The 23,473-nt window shown below is 39.6% G+C and overlaps 4 protein-coding genes across 6 annotated transcripts; 2 read left to right on the top strand and 2 right to left on the bottom strand.

The window, feature by feature from the left end:
* Positions 1-1,610: 1,610 nt before the first annotated feature.
* On the top strand, positions 1,611-4,258 carry LOC112181654. Its single transcript, XM_024320035.2, has 2 exons — positions 1,611-1,836; positions 2,945-4,258. Exon 2 carries the CDS (start codon positions 3,356-3,358, stop codon positions 3,998-4,000), a length of 645 nt encoding a protein of 214 aa, XP_024175803.1. The 5' UTR covers positions 1,611-1,836; positions 2,945-3,355; the 3' UTR covers positions 4,001-4,258.
* An 861-nt stretch (positions 4,259-5,119) lies between these two features.
* Positions 5,120-9,115, bottom strand: LOC112181637. Of its 2 annotated transcripts, XM_024320027.2 has the most exons (5): positions 8,715-9,115; positions 7,766-8,027; positions 6,613-6,680; positions 5,411-5,714; positions 5,120-5,362 (listed from the first exon to the last, which is right to left on the bottom strand). In XM_024320027.2, exons 1-5 carry the CDS (start codon positions 8,847-8,849, stop codon positions 5,340-5,342), a joined length of 792 nt encoding a protein of 263 aa, XP_024175795.1. In that variant the 5' UTR covers positions 8,850-9,115; the 3' UTR covers positions 5,120-5,339. The 2 variants fall into 2 exon arrangements, with proteins under 2 accessions (XP_024175795.1, XP_024175784.1); XM_024320016.2 differs by having other exon boundaries at positions 5,120-5,714; positions 8,715-9,114.
* Positions 9,116-11,709: 2,594 nt separating this feature from the next.
* Positions 11,710-22,758, bottom strand: LOC112181596 (probable receptor-like protein kinase At5g24010). 2 transcript variants are annotated; one of them, XR_005804399.1, is made up of 2 exons: positions 19,559-22,758; positions 11,710-12,165 (listed from the first exon to the last, which is right to left on the bottom strand). XR_005804399.1 is itself a non-coding variant. In XM_040512417.1 (1 exon), the coding sequence occupies exon 1, from the start codon at positions 22,172-22,174 to the stop codon at positions 19,664-19,666; it is 2,511 nt and encodes an 836-aa protein (XP_040368351.1). In that variant the 5' UTR covers positions 22,175-22,758; the 3' UTR covers positions 19,455-19,663. The 2 variants fall into 2 exon arrangements, 1 of the variants encoding a protein (XP_040368351.1); XM_040512417.1 differs by lacking the exon at positions 11,710-12,165 and having other exon boundaries at positions 19,455-22,758.
* On the top strand, positions 13,232-14,753 carry LOC112172209. The gene is made up of 2 exons (XM_024309465.2): positions 13,232-13,328; positions 13,595-14,753. The coding sequence occupies exon 2, from the start codon at positions 13,596-13,598 to the stop codon at positions 14,751-14,753; it is 1,158 nt and encodes a 385-aa protein (XP_024165233.1). The 5' UTR covers positions 13,232-13,328; position 13,595.
* Positions 22,759-23,473: the final 715 nt, after the last annotated feature.

Here is a 23,473-nt window from a genome sequence, read left to right as displayed (position 1 = left end):
AACTCCTGGAAATTTAACCCCAAACTCACCAATTCAAGTGCCAATCCATGCTCTAGCATTGGCTTGTAAAACATGAACTGGATATAATCAAATAGATTATGAATAAGAACAGAAAAAACCCGTCAAAGCATGCTTGTGAAACAAAGCATATACGTTTATAATATAATCCAATTTGTTTGCATAATTCATAAATGCTACAAGAAAACAAAACATGAAGCAGAAACGGGCTTTGGTTTAGATAGAAGAAGCAAGGATAAGAATAAAAAAAACAGTCATATTTACACAATGAAAACGAAGTTGGATTTGTGTGCTTAGTTTAAGACTTTTAGGCAAAATTAAACTCTGACTCTTCAACCATTCCCATTTATGACCGTGAGTGATATCAAGGCACTGACAAATAGATATATATAAATCATTCTACTGCAATCATTGCAATAGAAAAGAATTAGTATCGGCAAGAAAAGAAACTCATAGATCAAAATTATTGGTAAAAATAAACAATATCGTTGCACCAAATAACAATTTGATCATCACAGAGTTTTAAAAAAAATTTAAGAAGAGCAAAACGTGCTGATAACGTGTTATAAAGTAGGGAGAAGATAGAGAGAGAATAGTAGGGAGGAAGTAGAAGTGTTTCATTCAGTCTCATTAGCCTCCTTTATATAGAGGTAGGGTTTGCATCAAAGTACATAACTAATGAGTATTTACATGGACATCCACATAGATAATAATATTTACAACAGGATCACCCTTGTTATTGTTTTTATGTACCGTTATTGTCTTAATGAAGGTATCTTACCATTGTTACCCATCTTTAGTGATTCTGAGAAGCATCTTACAATTGTTATCGATCATATTAGTGATTCCGGTCTTTGTTTGGACAACCAGTTGAATAAAAAGTAAATGTTATCTTTTGGTTCTAGACATAATGTCATCTCCCGGTTTGGTTCGGAACGGTTTCAATTTTTGGCTAAAACCTTTCCAACCTTAGAGCATCTCCAACAGTGATACTTATATTCATAGCTAAAAGTAGCTAAAAGTGAAATATAGCTAGTTAGCTATTAAGTTATGCTCCAGCAGAATTCCTAAATTTCAAGTTAAATTTAGGTTTTAGTTAAATTTTCTCTCATCCTAGCTAAATATAGCTAGAGTGTTTAGCTAAAGCTAAATTTAGGTATTGGATAGCTATTCTATTGGAGATAGATTTTATCCTAATATTTGTTAAATTTCAAAAAAAAATTAAAATAGCTACTCTCTTGGAGATGCCCTTAGCGCTACGCCGAAGAGCGTCCCCAACTTCGGTGTTTCTCCTTTTGAGCTTCGGCCAGCTAAATTGTCGGCCCAAAAACAGTAAAAAAAAAAATATCTATAATTCACACTGCTTGAGCTGGAATAATGAAGGCCCAGATTCGGCATCACCAAGTAGAACCTCTCCGAAGCCTATCTACTTATCTCCTGCTAGCTTACGCTAGGCAAGCAGACGGCCACGATGGCCAAAGCGTCGGTAGATCTATAATCCTGGCCGTTGAATAAAAAACAAAAGTAGATATATTCTCAAGGAAAGCGCGAAAAGTCTGAGATTCTAGATTTACCAATTTCAATCAACGGAGTCACGCGTCGCTTTCCAATGCGTGACGTGCACGATTAGAGTCTCTCTCTGAGGCGTCGGTTATTTCTCTGTCACGAAATTTTCACTTTCTTTCTTCTTCTTCTTTTTTTCTTCCACAACTGCTCTCTGTTTAGATCCAACCACTCCCAAAACTAAACTTCCGATTTCAACTTCCGGCCGATGACCTACAGATCCCGGCGTTCTTCTCCGCCTTTCGTCTAATTCCGGTTCGCTTTCTCGATCTCTCTCGCTTTTGATTTCGTTTGATTATGATCTCATGTATGAATCTGATTATGATTATTGGATTTCGAGTAGATTTGTTTGATTAGGTTGATCGGTGTTTGGATCCGATATGAAATCGGTTACAATTGTAGAATTTGAAGTTGATTAGTTAACGCGGTTATGTGCGTGGACTAGTTTTTGGTACAGATCTGTTTGGTTGTGTATTGATTTGAACAAATTAGATGACGTTGATCATCGGGAAATTGAATGAAAGTTGAATCAATGGTCTGTCTGCAGTTTTCGTTATCACTTTTGTACGCAGTTGTTGAATTGAATTGAGAATTTGTTCATGGATGTATCGGGTTAGTGTTGTTTTTATTGACAGATTGGGTTGATTTGGTTTTGTTGGTTATGATTCAGGTTGTTATGTTTAGGACCTTGGGGATTTAGAGTTGACTCATTGGTTCAGTGCTTTGTCAAATTGTCAATGAGTATGATGTTAGATCTGACATGTTTGTGATTTCTGGGATACTGTTATGTAGGTCCAATTTTAGGTTATATAGATCTTATTCAGGTGTTTATTGTCTTCACTTTGGTTATCACGGGGCTATAGGTATATTAGTGGGACTTATATCTGATTTGTGTTGTTTGGCTTTTGTAGAGTGCAACTTTGTTTTTTTAGCACCGTACTGTACTCATGGTCATGATTTTGGGGTTTTCTCTTCACTGTGACCTGGATAGTCTCGGTGTTATTTTAGTGGTCTTTGTTGTTTACTTTCTATTGGCATAATCAAGTCTGGATTCCTTTTTGTTGAGCGTGTGCGCAGAACTGGATTCATGATATTCCATTGGGCTGAGGATAGTTTCGTTGAAGTTTGTGTTTAAGTGCTTTCAGAAACTATGAGTAGCTGTCAGTGTTGTATGATTGTCGCTGTGTGAGTCGAAAGAGTTGGATTGGACATCTGTTGATGCATTGGTCTTATTTGTTTCTTAATTGTTTGTTCTTTTCTTTGTGCAGAATTAAACATGTTTATTGAGTTGGTTACTAAAATAGAGGTATAGATGTTTCACCTTGCTGATCCCTATGTTGACTGTCTTTACTTTTTTCTGCAGTGAGGAAGGCCATGTGAGCGGTTTTAAGCAGATTGTTATTATTGCTTCAATAATTGGCATTTGATGATCAGTTCTTCTAGCATGATCAGCATGGGAAAATGCAAAGGTTGTGGGAAATTAGGAAGAATGATGCCAAGGGGTGGATCAGTGAGCACGTATCAGTTTGCCCTTCTGTTGTCTCCTGTTGTTTCTGTCTGGGATTGCATCGTACGCAAAATGAGGTATTCTTACAGACCTGAGTGGGTGTAGTTCTGAGGATCATTGTAGTATATTAGTTTTCAACAAGAGAATTAATTAAATTTTATTTAGTGATATAGAAAACTAAGGGGACATAGTTATAGGGAAAATGTATACTAGAGGAATTTCAAAATAAGTTAAACAAAGTGAGCTGTTTAGAGGTTGTTAGTCTAAATGGATAAAATGGAGTGTAATAAAGTGCAACCTGTTATGAGAAAAGTTAAGAAGAAGCAGGTGAAGGATGAGTTGGATCGTCAGAAACAGGCTGAGAAAAAGAAGAGGCGCTTGGAGAAAGCTCTTGCTACTTCAGCTGCCATCATTTCGGAACTAGAAAAGAAAAAACAGAAGAAGAAGGAAGAGCAACAGAGGCTTGATGAAGAGGGTGCTGCAATTGCCGAGGCTGTTGCCCTGCATGTTCTATTGGACGAAGACTCTGATGACAGGTGCGAAATTGTTATGAACAAAGATGAAGTGCTTAAGTCCTGGGATTGTCCTGGTGATTTTGACTTGTTTATGGGTGGAGGAAGGGCTTGCTATCCTTACCAGGATTCTGCAAAGTGTTCACTTGAAGGAATGGGGTGGGGATCTAATGGTTACAGATCAGGGTGCAAGTGGGGTGGTTTGGGGAACAATGAATGGGCATTCTCAACTAGGCCTTATGGAAGGGATTACCGCCACCCTTCATTTTGCCAGGAAGCAGGTTGGGGGCCAACAGGATTTGCTGCTGGTCTCATTGCGGCACAGGCTGTTTCATCTCTCCAGATTGCAGAGGATTCACATGAAGGCACAATTGTGCTTGATGGTATGCTAAGACGGTAGATGACATCTGAGTCAAATTGTCATGTTAGTGGAAACTAACCTGGGCTATATTCCAATAAAATAATTTTCTGTATATAATTTTGCGAATGTTTGTTTTCATGAGATACACAACTCTCCAGTTTGGTCCATGTATCAGAGCTATGCTCTTCTTTTGTTTTTATATTTTCTTGGAGGAATTCTTCTCTCTCTTCTTTGTGTGGTGAAACAATGTAGTTTTCTCGGATCTTTACTGAAAGAAAATGTTGTGATTATGAATAATCCCCAGTTTGCATTCCATTTTATGACACTAAAGCATACTCAGTAAACTGGAGTTACTGCATTAATTTGAAGGCAATGTGGGAATGCAATTTTGAAGGCTTAGTATTAACCTCTTCCGGTTCAAAAGGAGGTTGAACATTCTGTTGTTTGAGGACAATGCACTCACGATATGTGCGCATATTTTCGGGACAGGTGAGAAGCTTCACTGTTCACAGAACATCCACCCCCTCCATAAACTTGTCATATAAATACGAAGTCAATTTCATTAGAATTGATCGAAGAGAACGTTGTTATGAATAGAATGCAATTTTGAAGGCTGGAGTACATTTGCTGACGACAGTTCGTTGGGGAGCTGATAGTGTTCTTTTGGATGGATACAAGGTTTGCCAAATTTATGCATTGCTCTTTAGAGTTTAACGTATCTAAAGGTAATAGACTTGGCAACCATATTAAATTTTGTTTCTAAAGGTTGGTCATGGCAGCCTGCTTTGATTGAGAATCTATGGCTTGGCTTGAAAAGACATTCACTCTTATGGCTCTTTGTTTCCTGGTGAGATTCTCCTTTGCTTTGGCTGTTGCCCTGAATGTCCTACTGGACGAAGTTCCCAGTGTTCCAAAAGCAAAACTGAAATTTGACATGTGCCAATGGACTTTCATGGGCAGAAGTGTTCCCATGGTTAAACCAAGCGCAAATAAAATATGACCTCTACTGAGGAATTGTGGAAATCTTTGTCGACAAATGTATAGACCAAAAACAAAACTAAAACATGACTTTAGCTGACGAACTATTTGTTTTAATCAAATATCCAGACTACAGTTTTCATCAAACAAATACCAATCTTTCTGTACCGCAACGAAAAATAAAACACAAGAAAATCTTATCAGAAGCCATGAAAATCAATTCGTACAATAAAGCAACTACAAGCTCGTACAATCAATTGAATATATTGCAGTTTTCTGGGAAATTGACGGGCAGAATCCAGTTCAACAATAAAATCATCTTCAATGATACACAATTAACACATGGATGGCCTTTGCACAGATTAAACTAGTACATATTGCAAACATGGAATTACAAAACCTAACTATGCAATGGTCGGGAATGTTGTGGTAGCGGCAAGTCTGAATCTGTCTGCTGCAATGGTCGGGAATGTTGTGGTAGCGGCAAGTCTGAATCTGTCTGCTGCAATGGTCGAGAATGTCGTGGTAGCGGCAAGTCTGAATCTGTCTGCTGTTGCTGCCGAAGTGCCTTCTCTTCACTATCAAATTCAGAACTACTAGACGATTTGGCTCCATTAGGGATTAGGTTTTTGAACCAAGCTGATTGAAATCTAGGGGCCCCTCTATTTGAATTTCCAGGAGCTTCGGGAGAAGCTATGACATTGTTAGTGACGCCAACAAGGAAACGATAAGCAACTTTGCTAGCCGATACAATCTCTGTCTTGGCTTGTTTAAACTGCAACACCAGAAACTGTCAGACTCGCATGCGATAAAACAACCAAAGCATATAGTAATATTGTAGTAAATGACAGTAACTCACACCTCAACACGCCAAAATGAGAGGGAGCTTAAAACAAAGAAAAACACATTGTTATAGGATATGTGCCCTTCACAATGAAATGAAAGATACAGACGACGTGATGTTTTATGTGAAAATTCCATTCATCAGAAGACAACATAGATGGCATGGCATTGTTTGTTTTGTTTCCTCTAATGATGCTTCCAATGTCGCTCTTTGAGTCATTGTTTGTTCTAAGGCCCTTGAACAGTAACACTTGGCCCACTTTTCATTTGTTGTTGGAATAATTAAATTTTACAGGGGTGTTTTCAATTTTGTACTCAGAGTATCAAATATGATTTTAAATATTATCGTCTATGGACCCCAGCTTACCTCAATTTATCATTTCTATACCCAGATTTAAAAATTTAGAAAACAAAATCTGTCATACCTCCAGATTGGCAGTTAACTAAAAACATGACACTGCCAGAGAATGAAAAAAAATCAATAGCTTCCAAAACTTTACTTTTTTTAGTAAGAATAGCAGTTGCAGACTTGCAGTTGCAGACTTTCACTATGATGACCATATTTGTAATGTGTTACAATGGTACTCCACATTTTATGTAATTGAGAAAAGCATCATTATATCAAAGCAAGTTAACAGCCAAATCGAACACTTTTTTGCAAACTTCAGAAATTTCATCAATGTATGCACTGAGCGTATACCACCCAGCATGGGCACTGAAAATATAACTTTAAATCATGTATCCCGCAATGATAATGAGAATGAAACGGAGATAATATTAGCAATGACAAATCTAGCTTAGCACCCCAGATTCTGCAGAAGATAACTCACCCGTACTGCTGTGTTTCCTGCTACTTCCATTGCAGCATCACCCGCATGTGCAAAGCGATTAACCCAGCCTGTGAAGAAGACTATAAGACTAGGTCCACAGTAATTTACAAGGAAATTTTGCAAATGCAAAGGCATTAAAACACTACAACCATAACTTTACAACCAGATACTCATTTTAACAGTCTAATACAGAAATGCCTAATCAATTATGTAGCATGCACGTTCAAGTACATAATTGATTACAAAGTAACTAGGGAAGCAAGGCACATATATGCACTTTAACAGTGTAGTTTCAAGACAAGGCATGTAAAGAATCAAACCCGAATAAGAGACTTTTCAAACAGAAAATCAGGAGTTATGACAGTAACGTGAACATTTGTATCCTCAACATAGACAACACTTTCTCAAAGAAAAAGCTGACGGAAGTTTACAAGAAGAAAACATGAAGGACTGCCATGATACTTATGAATTGGGAGGGCCCTACCCACCATAGAATGACTAGAGAAAAAGATCATGCAATGACTTTAAAAAAAATAATAATAACCACTTTGGAAGTAGCATGATGTGAAAACCAACTGTGATTCCCAAAACATCATCTGGATTTGGTGCCAATGAGTTCATTGCATGGATGAAAAAGAAAAAGCAAAATAGAAAACCAATCAAATTGATCATTTCCACAAAATTGCATTACTCAATCTGAATTCGGCCAAACAGATAATAGAAAATGTTTTTTGGGTGGTGAAAGAGGGTGAGCAAGGAAATAAGTTTGAGGGGTGGCAAAAGTGCCCCTCCGGAAAATACATAAGAGCCCTGCATAACATGAACCTAACAAATAGACGTGCCGCAAAATAAAAACTGCAAATGTGGGATTAAAATAAATTAATTATGTTTAAATTCATGCCACGCTACACAAGGATTAGCTACATAAATGATCTTTGCCACTCCTTATTAAAGCACAAGTCCAGATGCAACTATATATCTTTTTTCTAAACTATAAATGATCTTTGCCACTCCTTATCAAGGCAATTGACATGTACAGAGGGACAACTCACTGAGCATTTCACTTGTCAGTCAAGTAATCCCTGAGTTGCACAGCATGAGCATTCAAGCTTGAGAATGACTTGTAAACTACACTCTCAGACAATATTATTACCTGGAAGCTTTGGCACGCCAAGTCTTTCGCATAGCTCATCACAAAAGTGATTGCAATTTTTTGATAACAAGTCATAAGTAAACCCAGGCCACTCTCTACTGAGTTCCCTTAAGATTTGATTGACCTTGAAGATTGAACAGTCTGTTGTTCCAAGGACGATGCTTTCACGATATGTGTACATTGGATTTTTTCCTGATGGACAACTGAAAACACCACTTCCTTGTTCACAGAACCCAAATGACCATTCGTCTTCCCCATAAACCTGTCATATACAAAATAACAATCACATTAGACTTTATGCCAATAAAGCATATACCATTAATGACTGCAATACTGAAGTCATATGGAAATTAAATGAATACATCACGAACTAAGGCAAACTATACGAATCATGTTCTGAGAATGTGGGGATAGCGAAGTAAGTAAGTGACTTGCATAGTTACTTTCTTTAAGGCTTAACCCTCTTATTAGCGAAACAAAGAGCCAAACTCCAAACAGTGTCCAAAACAGATCCCAGGCGCTTTCTAGTTCACAATTCAAACTGAACAGAACGGTTATAACACAAAAGGCATTCCACATTCACCACACTGTGAAACACTTATTTAGGTAACTCATAAATTCACAAACAACTCGATGCAAAAGTTACAACCAAGATCAAATCCATTTCACTGACTTGCAGATTTCATTGTTTTCAGATTATCAACTCTATCAGGCAAACTAACCAATTCGCAACACATCCGAGCTTTCGATAACAAGTCAATACCACAGGTCATTTTCTACAATCAAAATGAACATATAATCACACAGAATCAAAGTCAACAGTTCCAGGTGCCTAAAAAAAAAGCTCCAAAACCCTAGATCTCCCAGCCAACTATCAATTACAAGTTTATACTACTCTCAAATTACGAACATATACTTGCATGAGGAGAGAGAGAGAGAGAGAGAGGACCTGAACGGCGCTGTGGAAGATGCCGCCGAGGCCAATACCGTCCTTGAAGATCTTGTTGATCTGCATAATGGTGCTGTTCGTCTTGTCCGATCCACTATTCGTCACATCGTATATATGCAGCACAACCTCCGCCATCTTCCTCGCCGGAAAACCTAACCCTAACCCCCTCTCCTTCTCTACCTCCTCTCTCTCTCTCTCTCCAAAAACCAACGAACTAATCCCCACTTCAATTCCCGCCACTTTCCGCTCGCTCTCTCAGCGATTCTCTCCGGTTTCCTTATCGGAATATTCCCTCCTCGATTCCCTCAATTTCTCTCTCAGACCACTTTTGGCGTCACTCTTTGAATTCCAGAAGAAAGAAATAGAGAGAGAGAGAGCAACTGATTCAATAACCAAATTTTTCAAAACCGAATATCATGGGGTTTTTGGCCTTTTTCGCTTTTCGCGAGGGGCATTTCGGGGACAAAATTAGCCCCGGAAGTCTGGTGAGAATTACGGAATTGACAGGGGTTGGGACAGCTGTCCGCGACTGGGGCGACGATTCTGAGTTGTGATTAGTTTGAGTTGGACAGGTGGACCTACGTGTCACGCCGCTCAAATTATTAACGGTTCGGACAGGTAGTTCGATTACCGTTCTACCCCTCGTCGACGTCGGTGAGATCTGGAAAAACTCTTTTCTCAGTTTTCTCTCTCTAGCTTTGCGACAGAGTGAAGCATCCGGCGTCGTTTTGGAGGTTTCTTGTCAAACTGGGAAATGGTAAACGATGACGATCCTTTTTCTTGTATTTTAGGTCAAATTGGCAACTAATTATTAATTAACTTCTAAATTTTTAGTTAACTATGGAAAGTTCTAAATAGACGCCGAAGTTGACAATTTAGAGCAAATGCATCAATGTTTTGATGTCAATAGTTAATTTGCCAACCTTATTGTCTGTTCATCCAAAGCGGCGGTTGTCTTCAATTTGTCAATATAGCAATCAAAGGCAATTATGTTGCCAATACACTATTTAAACTTAAAATTGCTAATATTAATAATTTAAGAAATATTTTGTGTATTTATAGAATTTATAGCTGGTGTAGAGAAGAAAGTGAGTGTATTTTATATAATTTTTTTTTAAATGAGATTCTTTTTTTAATGTTTCGGAATAGATTATGTGAGAGGGAGGTCCTATTCATGCATACACAATTAGCATTTAGAGCTCCGTTCATAATTTTGTCATCAAACTGCCAAATTTAACCGTATTCCTTATGTATTTCTCTTTTCATTTCATCATCTTCCCACCTCCCCCTATCTTTCACACCACCAACCAACGTCCTCCACAATTGAATGGATAGTTACCAATGTCCTCCACAATTGAATGGATAGTTGCAAACTTGACCTATTTTTCTTTTTTCTTATTCTCCATTCACTTATAAATTCCTTGAATTTTAGAATTTATAAAACTCATTATATGAAAACCCAGGTTCAATTTTGGATAATTCAACGAAGTTAAACTCAAATCAGTAGAACATTAGATCTTTTGTATGATTTGGAATTGTCATTGAGTTAATTTAATTGTTTAGTTGTAGATTGATAAAAACTGTTGCACAAAAATCATGAACCACGCACATGATTACTTTGCCATTCAAACATATTTCTATTCAAGTGTATTTGTTTATGTCGATCAACTTGTTTAGAAAGACCAGAATTGAAGCATGTCTGATACTCTGATCCGTTTTAATGATTTAAAGAAGAGTTATGGAGGTTGGGCATGACTGATTCTCTGGGTGGAATCAGGCACGGAGCCACTAAGAAACCAACTGGGTCCCGTGTCCCAGTTAACTAAATGAACAAAAAATATTTGTAGATATCATACATATATTTACTGCTTCAGATTAGCTTCAGACTTCTCCAACACCCACCATGCTTCATCTCTATACTTTATGCTTGCAGTCATTCTGGATTAGTTCAGGAAGGATGGAGATTCTTTGATATTATGAGAAATGATTACAAAATTAATCGAGCCCATGTTGGAGCATTATGCTTGCATGGTAGATCTTCTTACTCGCACTGGGAATCTAACCAAGGCTATATAAATTTATTAACATGATGCCAATTGAGCCAGATGCCACAATCTGGGGTTCCTTGCTCTGTGGTTACACTTGTACCATTGTAGGATTCACCATGATGTGAAACTAGCAGAGAAAGTTGCAGAGCATGTCTTTGAGGTAGAGCCAGAAAACACTGGGTTACTTCTAGCAAATATTATGCAGAGGCAGAAAAGTGGGAAGAGGTGAAGAAGTTGGGGGAGAGGATTAATCGGCGAGGTTTGAAAAGAATCCGGGCTGTAGTTGGATAGAGATCAAGGGAAAAGTTAATATCTTTGCTGCGAGAGACACTAAATGATTCTATAGATTAGCTTTAAATTTCATATTTGAATGCATGTTGGGTGTTGGAGAAGATGAACTGGACGTCATATATTATAGTGGTTAATCTTTTTGTGCCCAGTAAATTCAAAATTCTCGCTCCGCCACTGGGTGTAATTGTGTTTAAGTTTTTTTTTGAAATAAGGGTAAAAGATGATATTTAAAATTCCAAAAAGTTAAGAGCTCTAAATACCAATTATGAAAGTATAAATAGAGTCACTCTATGTGAAAACAAGCAAAAAAATTTGAGTTGGTTTTCTGGCCTCACGTGCTAGTGGGAACCATAAATTGGTTAAGCTAATTGGCTTGCTAAGAATTGGCAAGCACATTGATTGTATTGGGTGAGCTATGCAAATTCGTCATGCCAATACCAATTGCTGCATTGATCTTTTTCGCAAAATTAGCAATTGGCACTCATATATCACTCCATGGGTGCATTTGATCTTATCGACTAATTGCAACTAGAAAGAGGATTATGAAAATGAGATTCTTAGAAAGTCATTTCCCCGACACTATCATACGAGTGACTAGTGACCGAACATGGTAAAACAGGGTCGAGGGCGCTTTTTTTCACATTGATCTAACAAATGATGATTAAAAAGTGAATAAAGGAACCCGCCTTTTTGAGTAGAGACACCACCTCCCACTATATCTCACCTACAGATTGGTAGTGTTTCCGCAATACCAAATGCATCATATGAAACACAATAAACATCGTAATGCTTCACCAGATCATTGCTAATTGACACTTCTGTAAAGTGTGACCTATAAAGTATAAACCTTTTTCTTGTGGATGTGGTAATGCATTTGTTCCCACTCATTCTATTTTTTTGTTCTCTTCACCCATTTCTTATATTGATTGGCCACACTTTTAGAAGTCTACAGAGTAAATGACAACACCCACACACTATTAAGCAATAACAACCGCCACAAAAGTCAGAAAAGTTTGAGTACAAGAATCTTGCTCCTAGTTCAGAACAGCTAGCTTTGCCAGCTAGAACTTCAATTTCTGAAAAATGCAAGCTTCCCATGATTCATTATAATCCTGTGTATAAAGTATGAGATTCAATGAATATAGGCTTTTGAATTTGAACTGGTGCTTGAAAAATGGAAAACTGTTGTAGTATATATGATTCACATGTACAAAACATGAGTCATAGTATAAATGTCTATATCATGTATACAAATAGGTACTTGAGTGTATAATGTAGGTATTGTGACTTGTGTGACAAGCTTTATGCCAAAGGGCAACAAGCATGGCATTTTATCATCATCACAGCCACCATAGAAGGCTGCAGCTGTGAATGTAGAGGTTATCAAATTGAGTTACTCTTTGAGCTTTCACACTTGTAATATTTTCCTATAAATACCTCTTTGTGTGAGATGAATAAACACACTTGAATCTCTATTCTCACAGAAACATTACTCTCTCTCTCTGTTTATCATTTCATACTTGTCCTCAAACACGTTATCAGCACGAAATTGCTCTAGAATTAGAATCGAAATTGAAAAGAGGAGAGGTAGTTCATAATCCGATCGAAGTCATTTTTTCAAACTTGCAAAAAACCTCCAAACCCTAGCTCATATCAAAGCCCTTGATTCAAGAAGCTCAGAACCGGTTTCAGAACGCCCAGAACCGGCCGGAAACAGCCTGAACCGGCCACCAGAAAAATCGAACCGCTGCTGAACCGCTGTCGAAGTGCTGCCGAGACCTGCCGAAAGCTCCTGCCGAGTGCTGCCGAGTGCTGCCGAAAGCCCCTGCCGATACCTGCCGAAAGCCCCTGCCGAGTCCTGCGCAGCAGCTGCCGAGCACCTGCCGAAGCCCTGCGCAGCAGCTGCCGAGCACCTGCCGAAGCCCTGCGCAGCAGCTGCCGAGCCACCTGCAGGCCATCTGCCGAGCAGCTGCGCAGCAGCTGCCGAGCTCCTGCCGAGCAGCTGTCGACACATCTGTCGACAACTTTCCGGCGACTTTTCCGGCAACTTTCCGACAACTTTCCGGCGACTTTCGGACAACTTTCCGGCGACTTTTCCGGCAACTTTCCGACAACTTTCCGGCGACTTTTCCGGCAACTTTCCGACAACTTTTCCGGCGACTTTCGGACAACTTTCCGGCAACTTTCCGACAACTTTTCCGGCGACTTTCGGACAACTTTCCGGCGACTTTTCCGGCAATTTTTGGACAACTTTTTCCGGCAATATTATTCCAAGGTAATATTTACTAAAAGTTCCCGTTTTTGAGTTTTTACTCTATTCTTCTTCTCTTTATTTTTCTCGGGAACTTACAATCAAAAGCGGAATTCCAAGAAATTCACGCTAAACGAACTAAGAGCGTTCGTAATTATGAACTAAGAGTGTTCATAATATTCGGACTAAGAGTGTCCGCAAAACATCATTGTTTTGGTCTAAAGATTATTGATTTTAGATTTCGTGGAAGTTTTGAACTCCGAAACTAATATATCTTCTCTTATCTTCAGGATGTCGAATGCACCTAGACTCGACTTTCAAATGCTTGACTCAACGGGTTCGGAATACTATAGTTGGGTAACCGACGTTGAGAACCACCTCACTTCAAGAGGGATATTGCCCATAATTCAAGCTCCTAATCCAGGCCTTGTGTTCCAAAGAACACCTACAAAGCATGCACAAGCTATTATCTTGATGCGGCGCCATATGGATAAAGCTCTCAGACTAGAGTATATGTCAATGAGAGATGCTCGAGACTTATGGGTAGCGCTAGAAGAGCGTTTTGGTAATATCCAAGATACCCTCCTCCCTGACTTGAAGGTTCAGTGGAATAATATACGCTTCTCCGACTTTAAGTCTGTTGCAGAATATAATTCGGAAGCTCTTCGACTCAAAGCTATGTTGAAGTTCTGTGGAAAGCCTCTCACAGAAGATGAGCTACTTGAGAAGACTCTCTCCACCATTCCCGTCTCAGCAATTGTGATATCAAAGCAATTTCGCACAGAAGTCAATGCTGGACGAATTACAAGGTTTAATGAGCTTATTAATATTTTGTCGGTATCTGAAAAGTACGACAACATCCTTGTAAAGAATTATAATTCTAGGCCCATAGGAACCAAGAGCGTCCGTGAGGCAAATTATAATGCACCCAAAAAGGGGCGCAAGCAGCAATACCCTAATAATAAGGGACAAGAAAGGCGTACGGGCCCATATAACCACCCCAATAAAGAGAGAAACCGCAACTTTAAAGCGGACACTCGTGGTGGCAACTTCACACGTGGTGGTAACTCCACACGTGGCAACTTCACACGTGGTGGCAACTCCACACGTGGGAGAGGTGAATATAATAACAATATGGGCCGTGGAGGTCGCATCATAAGGCGTGGTAGTAGCAGTAACCCTCCTAGGGAATATCCACAACATGGACAAACTGCACCTCCAACGAAAGGAGGCAACCATAATGACGTGTGTCATAGATGCGGATCAATCGAGCATTGGTTCAAACAATGCCATGCAAGTACTAAACTAGCTGCAAGCTACAAAGAGTATAGGCAAAACAGGGAGCAAGAATCCAACCTTGCCGAAAATGAAGATAGTGAAGATGTCAATCTCACAATAGAGGACTTCAAAGCTGAACAAATGCACGAGGATGCAGCAGACTTTGATTAGAATAGTCATTTTCTATTTTCCAAGGGCAAATGTGCCTTAATCAATAACAATTGTATTGACTTTTTCTTATGTGGTGTACCCAATGAAATATGATGTCTAGGAAAGTAATTGAGACCATGGTATTTAAGCGAGCCTCGCTCCACCAACATCTCTCTACTTCCCTGGTCATATTTCATTGGAATTACCAAACGGAATGAGCAATTACAATTTGTATAAAGTTTGATTGTACTTTGGAATAGACTTTGGAAACCTTGATGTAATCATTGGTTATTTTCCTTATTAATAAAGTATCGCATTCAATGTCATGGACATGTGTTAATATTCCGAACTTTACTCCTTTTTCAGTATGTTTTCCGGAGAAATGGAATGCCTTCTTGATAGTGGCACCACACATACTATATTACGACACAGGCAATTATTTTTATGGATGAAGCCTAGTCGATCTTCAATAACTACGATGGCAGGATCATCACAATTGATTCATGGTCGAGGACCAGCTCAATTTTTGTTGCCAAATGGCACGAATATTAATATCATCGAAGCTCTATATGCTCCTAGGGCTGGAAGAACCCTATTGAGTTTTAAAGATATAAGAGCCAATGATCTTCATGTGGAAACACATTGTGAGAATGGACAAGAGTTCCTTTGCATTACCTCTAATAACTACGGAAATACACGAGTATTAGAGAAACTTATGTGTCGCTCTAGTGGATTATATGCAACCACTATCAGAGTAATTGAATCCAACCATGTCATGAATGAAAATTTATGGGATTCTGACACATATAGACTTTGGCACGACCGCTTGGGTCACCCAGGTCGTGATATGATGCTCCGTATATTAAAAACTTCACACGGACATCCATTCTTCAAAACGAAAAGAAGTACGAACCAAAGATTGGTCGAAAGAACTACTTCATATCATTCGTTTTGTAAGGCTTGCTCTTTAGCAAAGGTAGGATCAAGACCATCCTATGCAAAGGACTCTAAAGAAAATATACCATTCTTGCAAAGAATACAAGGTGATATTTGTGGACCTATTCAACCAACTTGCGGACCATTTAGATATTTTATGGTGTTGGTTGATGCATCGACACGCTGGTCACATGTCATGCTATTATCCACGAGAAATGCTGCATTTGCTAAACTCCTAGCACAGATCATTAAATTAAGGGCTCACCACCCTGATCATCCTATTAAGTCAATTCGTCTTGACAATGCTGGAGAGTTTACATCAAAAACTTTTGATGATTATTGCATGTCCATTGGGATCGAGGTAGAACACCCTGTACCTCATGTACACACCCAAAATGGTCTCGCAGAAGCTGCCATTAAAAGACTTCAAATGGTTGCTCGAGCATTGGTTATGCGCACCAATCTCCCTATTTCTGCTTGGGGCTATGCAATATTGCACGCAGCTGTGCTTATTCGTCTGAGGCCCACTGCCACCCAACCATTTTCTGCTTCCCAGATGGTCACTGGGTATGAGCCCGATGTCTCACACTTACGAATATTCGGGTGTGCAGTCTATGTGCCAATTGCGCCGCCACAGCGCACCAAAATGGGTCCTCAAAGACGATTAGGTCTTTATACTGGATATGACTCTCCCACCATTATCCGCTATATAGAACCCTTGACAGGCGATCTATTTACCGCTAGATTTGCGGATTGTCACTTTGATGAGACAGTCTTCCCATCATTAGGGGGAGACATGAACAGTAATGTTCAACAGAAAAGACAGGAATTGTCGTGGTTTGTCCCCACTCTGTCTCATCTTGATCCCCGAACAGCACAATCTGAAATAGAAGTGCGGAGGATTCTCGATCTTCAGAACGTAGCAGAATCAATGCCTGATGCGTTTTCTGATATCGCTAAAGTGACAAGATCACATATACCTGCTGCAAATGTGCCTGCAAGGATTGATGTCCCTAACACTAGAGGACATGATGCCATCTCAAGAATACATGAGAATGGCGCCAACGTCCCCTATATGGGTGATGTAGTGGCTAGACCCATGGCTCCCGCCAGGAAGCGCGGGAGGCCCATTGGTTCGATGGATTCTCGCCCAAGAAAGAAAGCGAGTTTGGCACAAAATAATCCATTAATCATCGATACAATTAATCCCTCTCATGAAAATATTCCGGATTATGGTTATGTCAAAGAGACATCATTGGAGGACGCTCCAATAAAAGAACCAATTCCAGAGAATAGAGAGATCTCCATGAATTACACTAGTATACATGGGGTGATGGATAGAAATTCTATGACTATTAATGATGCTTTTGCATATCATATTGCAAAAGGAATTATAGAATACGATGATATCGAACCTCGCTCCGTTGAAGAATGTCAACGAAGAGCAGATTGGTCTAAATGGAAAGATGCGATCCAGACTGAATTGGATTCACTAACAAAGAGACAGGTATTTGGGTCTATAATGCTGACACCACCAAATATAAAACCTGTTGGCCATAAATGGGTCTTTGTTAGAAAGCGTAATGAGAAAAATGAGGTTGTTAGATACAAAGCCCGCCTTGTGGCACAAGGTTTCTCACAACGCCCTGGAATCGACTACGAGGAGACATATTCTCCCGTAATGGACGTTATAACGTTCCGCTACCTTGTCAGTTTGGTAGTTTCCGAAAAACTTGACATGCAGCTTATGGATGTGGTTACAGCATATCTCTATGGGGATCTAGATTCAGAGATATATATGAAGGTTCCAGATGGACTTCAATTACCCAAATCAAATGGCTCTAAACCACGGAGCGCGTTTTCAATAAGATTGAGACGCTCACTATATGGATTGAAACAATCCGGACGGATGTGGTATAACCGTCTAAGTGACTACTTGATTAGGAAGGGATATATTAACAATGAAATATGCCCATGCGTGTTCATTAAAAGAACAAGTTCCGGATTTGCAATTATAGCAGTATATGTCGATGACATGAATCTAATTGGAACTCTAAATGAGTTAAAAGAAACTGCTAAATATTTGAAATCCGAGTTTGAGATGAAAGATCTTGGGAAAACACGGTTTTGTCTCGGAATAGAACTCGAGCACCGTAGTGATGGGATTATGATCCATCAGTCAGCATATACTCAAAAATTACTAAGGCGCTTTAATGAAGATAAAGCAAAGCCTGTGAGTACTCCCATGATCAGCCGTAGCCTTGAGCCCAGAAAAGATCCATTTCGTCCAAAGGATGAGGACGAAGGCTTATTAGAGGCTGAAGTGCCATATCTAAGTGCAATAGGTGCATTATTGTACTTAGCTCAATGCACAAGACCGGATATCTCATTCGCAGTGAACTTGTTGGCTCGACATAGTTCCTCGCCAACACGCCGTCATTGGATTGGTATAAAGACAATCTTTCGATACTTAAAAGGTACGATTGATATGGGCTTGTTTTATCCCTACAGGGAGAAAAGAAAGGACGGAAGTATGGGATTAGATCCCACATGGCAAAAAGCCACCTTCCGCAATATGAACGCCGGCGACACTTTCCATGGTGGCCGACGTTCTCCTCCTCCCCTCCATCAAAATGATAATGATGTTTTGATGGGCTTTGCTGATGCAGGGTATCTCTCTGACCCTCACAAAGGTCGCTCCCAAACAGGTTATGTCTTTACCATGGGAAGCACCGCGATATCTTGGAGATCCACGAAACAGACCCTTGTTGCTACTTCCTCAAATCATGCAGAGATAATTGCTCTACATGAAGCTGTGCGTGAATGCATATGGCTAAGGTCTGTAAACAGACACATTCGAGGAACCTGTGGTTTGAAGTCCACCACAGAAGAACCTACATGCATTTACGAAGATAATGCAGCTTGTATTGAGCAAATGAAATTAGGTTTCATCAAGGGGGACAATACCAAGCATATATCGCCAAAATTCTTCTACAATCAGCAACAACAAACACTTCTAAAAATTGAAGTAAATCAAATCCGATCAGAGGAAAATGTAGCGGACTTATTTACTAAGTCGTTACCAAAATCCCCTTTCGAGAAACATGTGAAGAGTATCGGATTGAGAAGGCTATCCGAACTCCCACGATCTTCAGGGGGAGTCTAAATCAGGGGAGTATCCAGTTACATACTCCACACTCAAACGCGCGTTGTGCTCTTTTTCTCCTTCGACCAAGGTTGTTTTTTCCCACAGGGTTTTATTACTTGGCAAGGTTTTTAACGAGGCAATTTCGAAGCGCACGACCTAAACAATACTATTTGACATGAAATATCCAAGGGGGAGTGTTGTAGTATATATGATTCACATGTACAAAACATGAGTCATAGTATAAATGTCTATATCATGTATACAAATAGGTACTTGAGTGTATAATGTAGGTATTGTGACTTGTGTGACAAGCTTTATGCCAAAGGGCAACAAGCATGGCATTTTATCATCATCACAGCCACCATAGAAGGCTGCAGCTGTGAATGTAGAGGTTATCAAATTGAGTTACTCTTTGAGCTTTCACACTTGTAATATTTTCCTATAAATACCTCTTTGTGTGAGATGAATAAACACACTTGAATCTCTATTCTCACAGAAACATTACTCTCTCTCTCTGTTTATCATTTCATACTTGTCCTCAAACAAAAACACATATATGAAAAATAGCAAACATTAGCAGTTGCTGTGATTCTTAGTTACATTACTTACATACAACATTAAAATAGGGAGAAAGCATCTGAGAAATTCATCGCACAGTTGTTAATGAAAATCGTGATATAAGATTAAAAGCTATCTAAAGAAAAATGAATTTGTGAAGGCAGTTGTTACTTTAGGAACATACCTCTAAGATTTGGCTCATCGGTAGTCCTCAACTCCGATTATGGCGAATGGTAATCTTTAAAGTTCTTGTACAGTATTGATTGTATATTGCAGCACAAGCCTGAAGCTATCTGCCATCATTGTTCATCAACTGAGAAAAGACTTGGCTTGTATTGATCTCAGAGCTACCAGTGCCATCATCTTCCAATCTTCTTATGCTGGGAGAAGGATCTCCAGGAGCGATACTATTTGTTGGAAGCTCATTACTCTCACCTGCTTCAGGCAGTTCTTGTCGTGGCCCAGATTCCTGAAGCTGAAGAGCATATTCTAAATTCCACAATACATCACCAATGGTTGGCCTATCAGCGCCATATTCAGCCAAACATTTCTCCGCTGTTTCGCCAAACTTCTTCAGAGATTTTGGTTTGATGTGTCCAACAAGATGGGGATCGATGATTTTTTCAAGCATGCCCTTCTTCTGCCACTGCATTGCCCATTCGCCTAAGTTCACTTGCTCTCTTTCAACCAGTGGATCAACAGCAGGCCTAGCACAAAGCACTTCAAAGAGCACAACACCAAATGAGTAAACATCGGACTTGTCAGTAAGCTGCTGCCTCCGGAAGTACTCAGGATCAAGATAACCGAAGCTACCTTTTACCCCAGTACTTACATGGGTTTCGTCGAGACATGGCCCTGATCTTGAAAGACCAAAATCAGCCACCTTTGGCACATAATTATTATCAAGCAAAATGTTAGTTGATTTGATGTCACGGTGTATGATGCCTTGAGCAAAACCTGTATGAAGGTAGTGAAGACCTCTTGCTGATCCAATACATATTTCAAGTCGTTGCTTCCACGACAAAGGTGGAAGCCCTGAACCATACAAATGTTTCTTCAAGGGCCCTTTTTCCATATATTCATAAACCAGGATCATTTCTGACTGTTCCTCACAATATCCGACAAGTGATACAAGATGCTGGTGCCGAATTTGGGACAATACTGTTATTTCAGTCTGGAATTCTGGCAGGCCTTGTCTGGAGCCAGGCACACCTCTCTTAACAGCTACCTTTGTATTGTCCCTCAGGACTGCTTTGTAAACCATTCCAAAACCACCAGAACCGACAATTAGTTTCTTATCGAAGTTGCTTGTTGCTGCTTGTAATTCAGCAAAAGGGATTCTCAAGCAATAGTATCCATTTGCACCCGGAGATGCAAGTGCTGTCCTCTCAGACATTCTACTGTGTGAACTACCCCCATATACCCTTAATGGTGTCCAACCCACACTTTCTGAAGGTCTGGTTTTCAGTTTCTTCTTCTTCTTCTTCTTGCGCTTTAAAGCAAGTAAAACTGACACCATTGCCAAACACAGAACAACAAAGCCTCCTCCAGCAACTGGAGCCACCCAAATCCATATGTTTTTCTTCTTAGACACAGTAGACACATTTTGGGCATGTAAATTGGACACATTCACCATTCTCATGATCTCTGCCCCATTCAATATTGCATTTATCCTCATAGGACTACTGAGATCAGAAGGACCAACACTGACTTCTATCAGCCCTGAATCATCTGAGTCCACAACGAAATCAATATAGACAGGAGTTGCAAGCTCATTGGTTGCCATCACCGATAGATCAACATCCCGGTATGCAGCATATCCATTTATATATACATCAAAGTACAGCAAGTTAAGTGATTTGCTAACAATATCACAAAAGTGCAACCTAACTAAATGCGCAGCACCACCCAGAGCCACTGGAAACTTCCATGTAATATTAAACCTTTCACCTACAGTTGAGTTATTATTATTCATCTCCTGGGCAGTCATATAAACATTCTCCGGCGCAATCTCCCTACTTGCACATCCACTCTGATAATTCGGCACATCAGTGGTCGAGGCACGCTTAGCAGCCGATTCCAGAGCAAGATACTCCACATCAGGGACCCAAAACCTCCACAATGTATCATTAAAAGGAGTCAAGTTTGAACCCCCAACATTGATCCTATAAATAGTCTCTAAAACCTGTGAAGAAAGGTTTCTGTACTCATCTACATTGGCACTCACCAACTTAGCACCATTGTCCACAATAAGGTCCCCAGGAGCTGTAAAAACTTCAATTGCATTCACATAACCAAAACCCGAATTTCCCAAAGGACTAAACACAATCTCAAGCACATTGGTATCGATTTTCATTATGTATTCTCTAATCACAGTTTCGTTTACATGTGCATGAGTCAAAATAACAAGCAGGTTAACCGAAATGGTAAAGTTTGCTGCCCCCAAATCGAACCCCTGAGCCGAAAACGGTGAGAAATGAAAACGTACCAAGTGAGTTCCGATTTTCTTGATGCTGAAGCTATAGCTTGAAGCAGAGGTGAAAACTCTTGCTGTGTTGTAAGGAGAGGGTGAGTTTGGAGGTGGGGTTTTGTTGTTGGTGACTGAAATGGACCGGCCTCTGGAGACAAAACCCGACCCGGAAGCGGAATCTCCGACGAAGACGCGGTTGAAGAGGGAGACGTTGGAGGAAGAGCCACAGTTGAGGAGGTAGTTGTCTGAGGGAGTGAAGGAGGCTGAGAAGTGGAGGAGAGAGATGAGAGTTAGAGAGAGAAAGTGAAGGGTGTTGTGCTTGGCCTCCATGGAAGGAATGGGAGAGAGAGAGAGAGAGAGAGAGAGAGAGAGAGTGAGGAGACACAGCTAGTAGCCTAGTTTGGACTAATGGAAGTGAAGAAGGTGTGTAATGGGGTTTTTTAGAGATTTTTTTTATTACAGACAAGGACAAAAGCTGTTTCTTTTTGACGTCCTTGCTTAAACTGGTACAAATTAGAGAGCTTCCAAGTTCCAAGCAGCAAAGTCTAGACTCTGTAGTGAAAAGGATAAGGCTTTGTTGTGAAAGTCTTACCGGGTGTTCCGGAAATTGATTACAAACTGTTTGCGGTGTGCTCCACACAATAAACACTTCTAAAACTAGTCATAACTTCAAAGTTTCGAACTCCAGAGCAACTATACAACTCCCCAAATTGGAGTATCTTCTTCTCTGTGACAGACACTGCAACAGTCAGACCTAACTACAATGGGGGTTAATAACTTCGTTGAAACATTAACACCAACTGTAAACTGTTTATCATGAAAGCATTGAATGAAATTCGATGACTTTAGGAACAGTTTTATAAAAAGGCTTTAATGCATGCCAGCGTAGCGGAATTTGGGCACTGAGAATCTGAGATATGGGGGCAAGGTCTTCACGTGCTTAAAAGCTTACAGGTCCATGACCACTGGCTCCCATTATTTATTTCCATGTTTTTGGTGATAAGCAGATTAGCATTAGCGATGTAATGGCCATAGAAATCAAAGTGACTGTGTGGGAGTACACGCGCTTACAGATCACAATCTCAACGGAGGCCTAATTTATCACTATTCAATCATAGATTTCATGGTGGTGGACCAAAATTGAAATTATTTTCATTCAGGTTGGTGGGTGGAGAAATGTCACCATCTTATAGCCCTTGCAATATTGAAAAATTGACAACTCTCACAACCGTGCAAGACTTGTGTCATTTATGTGCTGCTGTTCTATGATATATGTGTTTTTATTTTTTTTCCTTTTGGTATGACATGTTTTTTAGTTTTTGGGGAAATTCTATTTTTTTCCTAAAAAAAATCTTGGAGATAGGTAGGCAGACATAGTTAGGCAGAAAGAAAATGACATATATTCAAATTTAGGGGATGATCCAATAAGCATGGTCAAGAAACAATAAAAATTTGATTAACATAATATTTGAGTTAAATAATAATGATGCAACATTAGCTCGTTGATTAATATGAAGAATTGAGATCGAATTGTCTTAAAATTATAAATACTTAACACTCTCCTCAAGACTTCTCATCAAAAACTGGTTTACTCTTGAAGATTTTAAATGTGTGCATAGCTTGAAAGTA

The sequence above is a fragment of the Rosa chinensis genome, chromosome 1 (assembly GCF_002994745.2).
Source record: "Rosa chinensis cultivar Old Blush chromosome 1, RchiOBHm-V2, whole genome shotgun sequence".
NCBI lineage: Eukaryota > Viridiplantae > Streptophyta > Magnoliopsida > Rosales > Rosaceae > Rosa > Rosa chinensis.
The sequence above is the reverse complement of the archived record's forward strand: the minus strand, read 5'-3'. Positions and strand labels throughout refer to the sequence as shown.

Excerpts from the sequence above, each read along its gene's own strand:
- LOC112181654 (XM_024320035.2), top strand. The coding sequence starts at position 3,356 with ATGGATAAAATGGAGTGTAATAAAGTGCAACCTGTTATGAGAAAAGTT.
- LOC112181637 (XM_024320016.2), bottom strand. The coding sequence starts at position 8,849 with ATGGCGGAGGTTGTGCTGCATATATACGATGTGACGAATAGTGGATCG. Across the intron at positions 8,028-8,714 it reads TCTTCCACAGCGCCGTTCAG|GTTTATGGGGAAGACGAATG; the intron begins GTCCTCTCTCTC and ends TGTATATGACAG. Across the intron at positions 5,715-6,612 it reads CAGGAAACACAGCAGTACGG|TTTAAACAAGCCAAGACAGA; the intron begins GTGAGTTATCTT and ends CTGGTGTTGCAG.
- LOC112172209 (XM_024309465.2), top strand. The coding sequence starts at position 13,596 with ATGTCGAATGCACCTAGACTCGACTTTCAAATGCTTGACTCAACGGGT.
- LOC112181596 (XM_040512417.1), bottom strand. The coding sequence starts at position 22,174 with ATGGAGGCCAAGCACAACACCCTTCACTTTCTCTCTCTAACTCTCATC.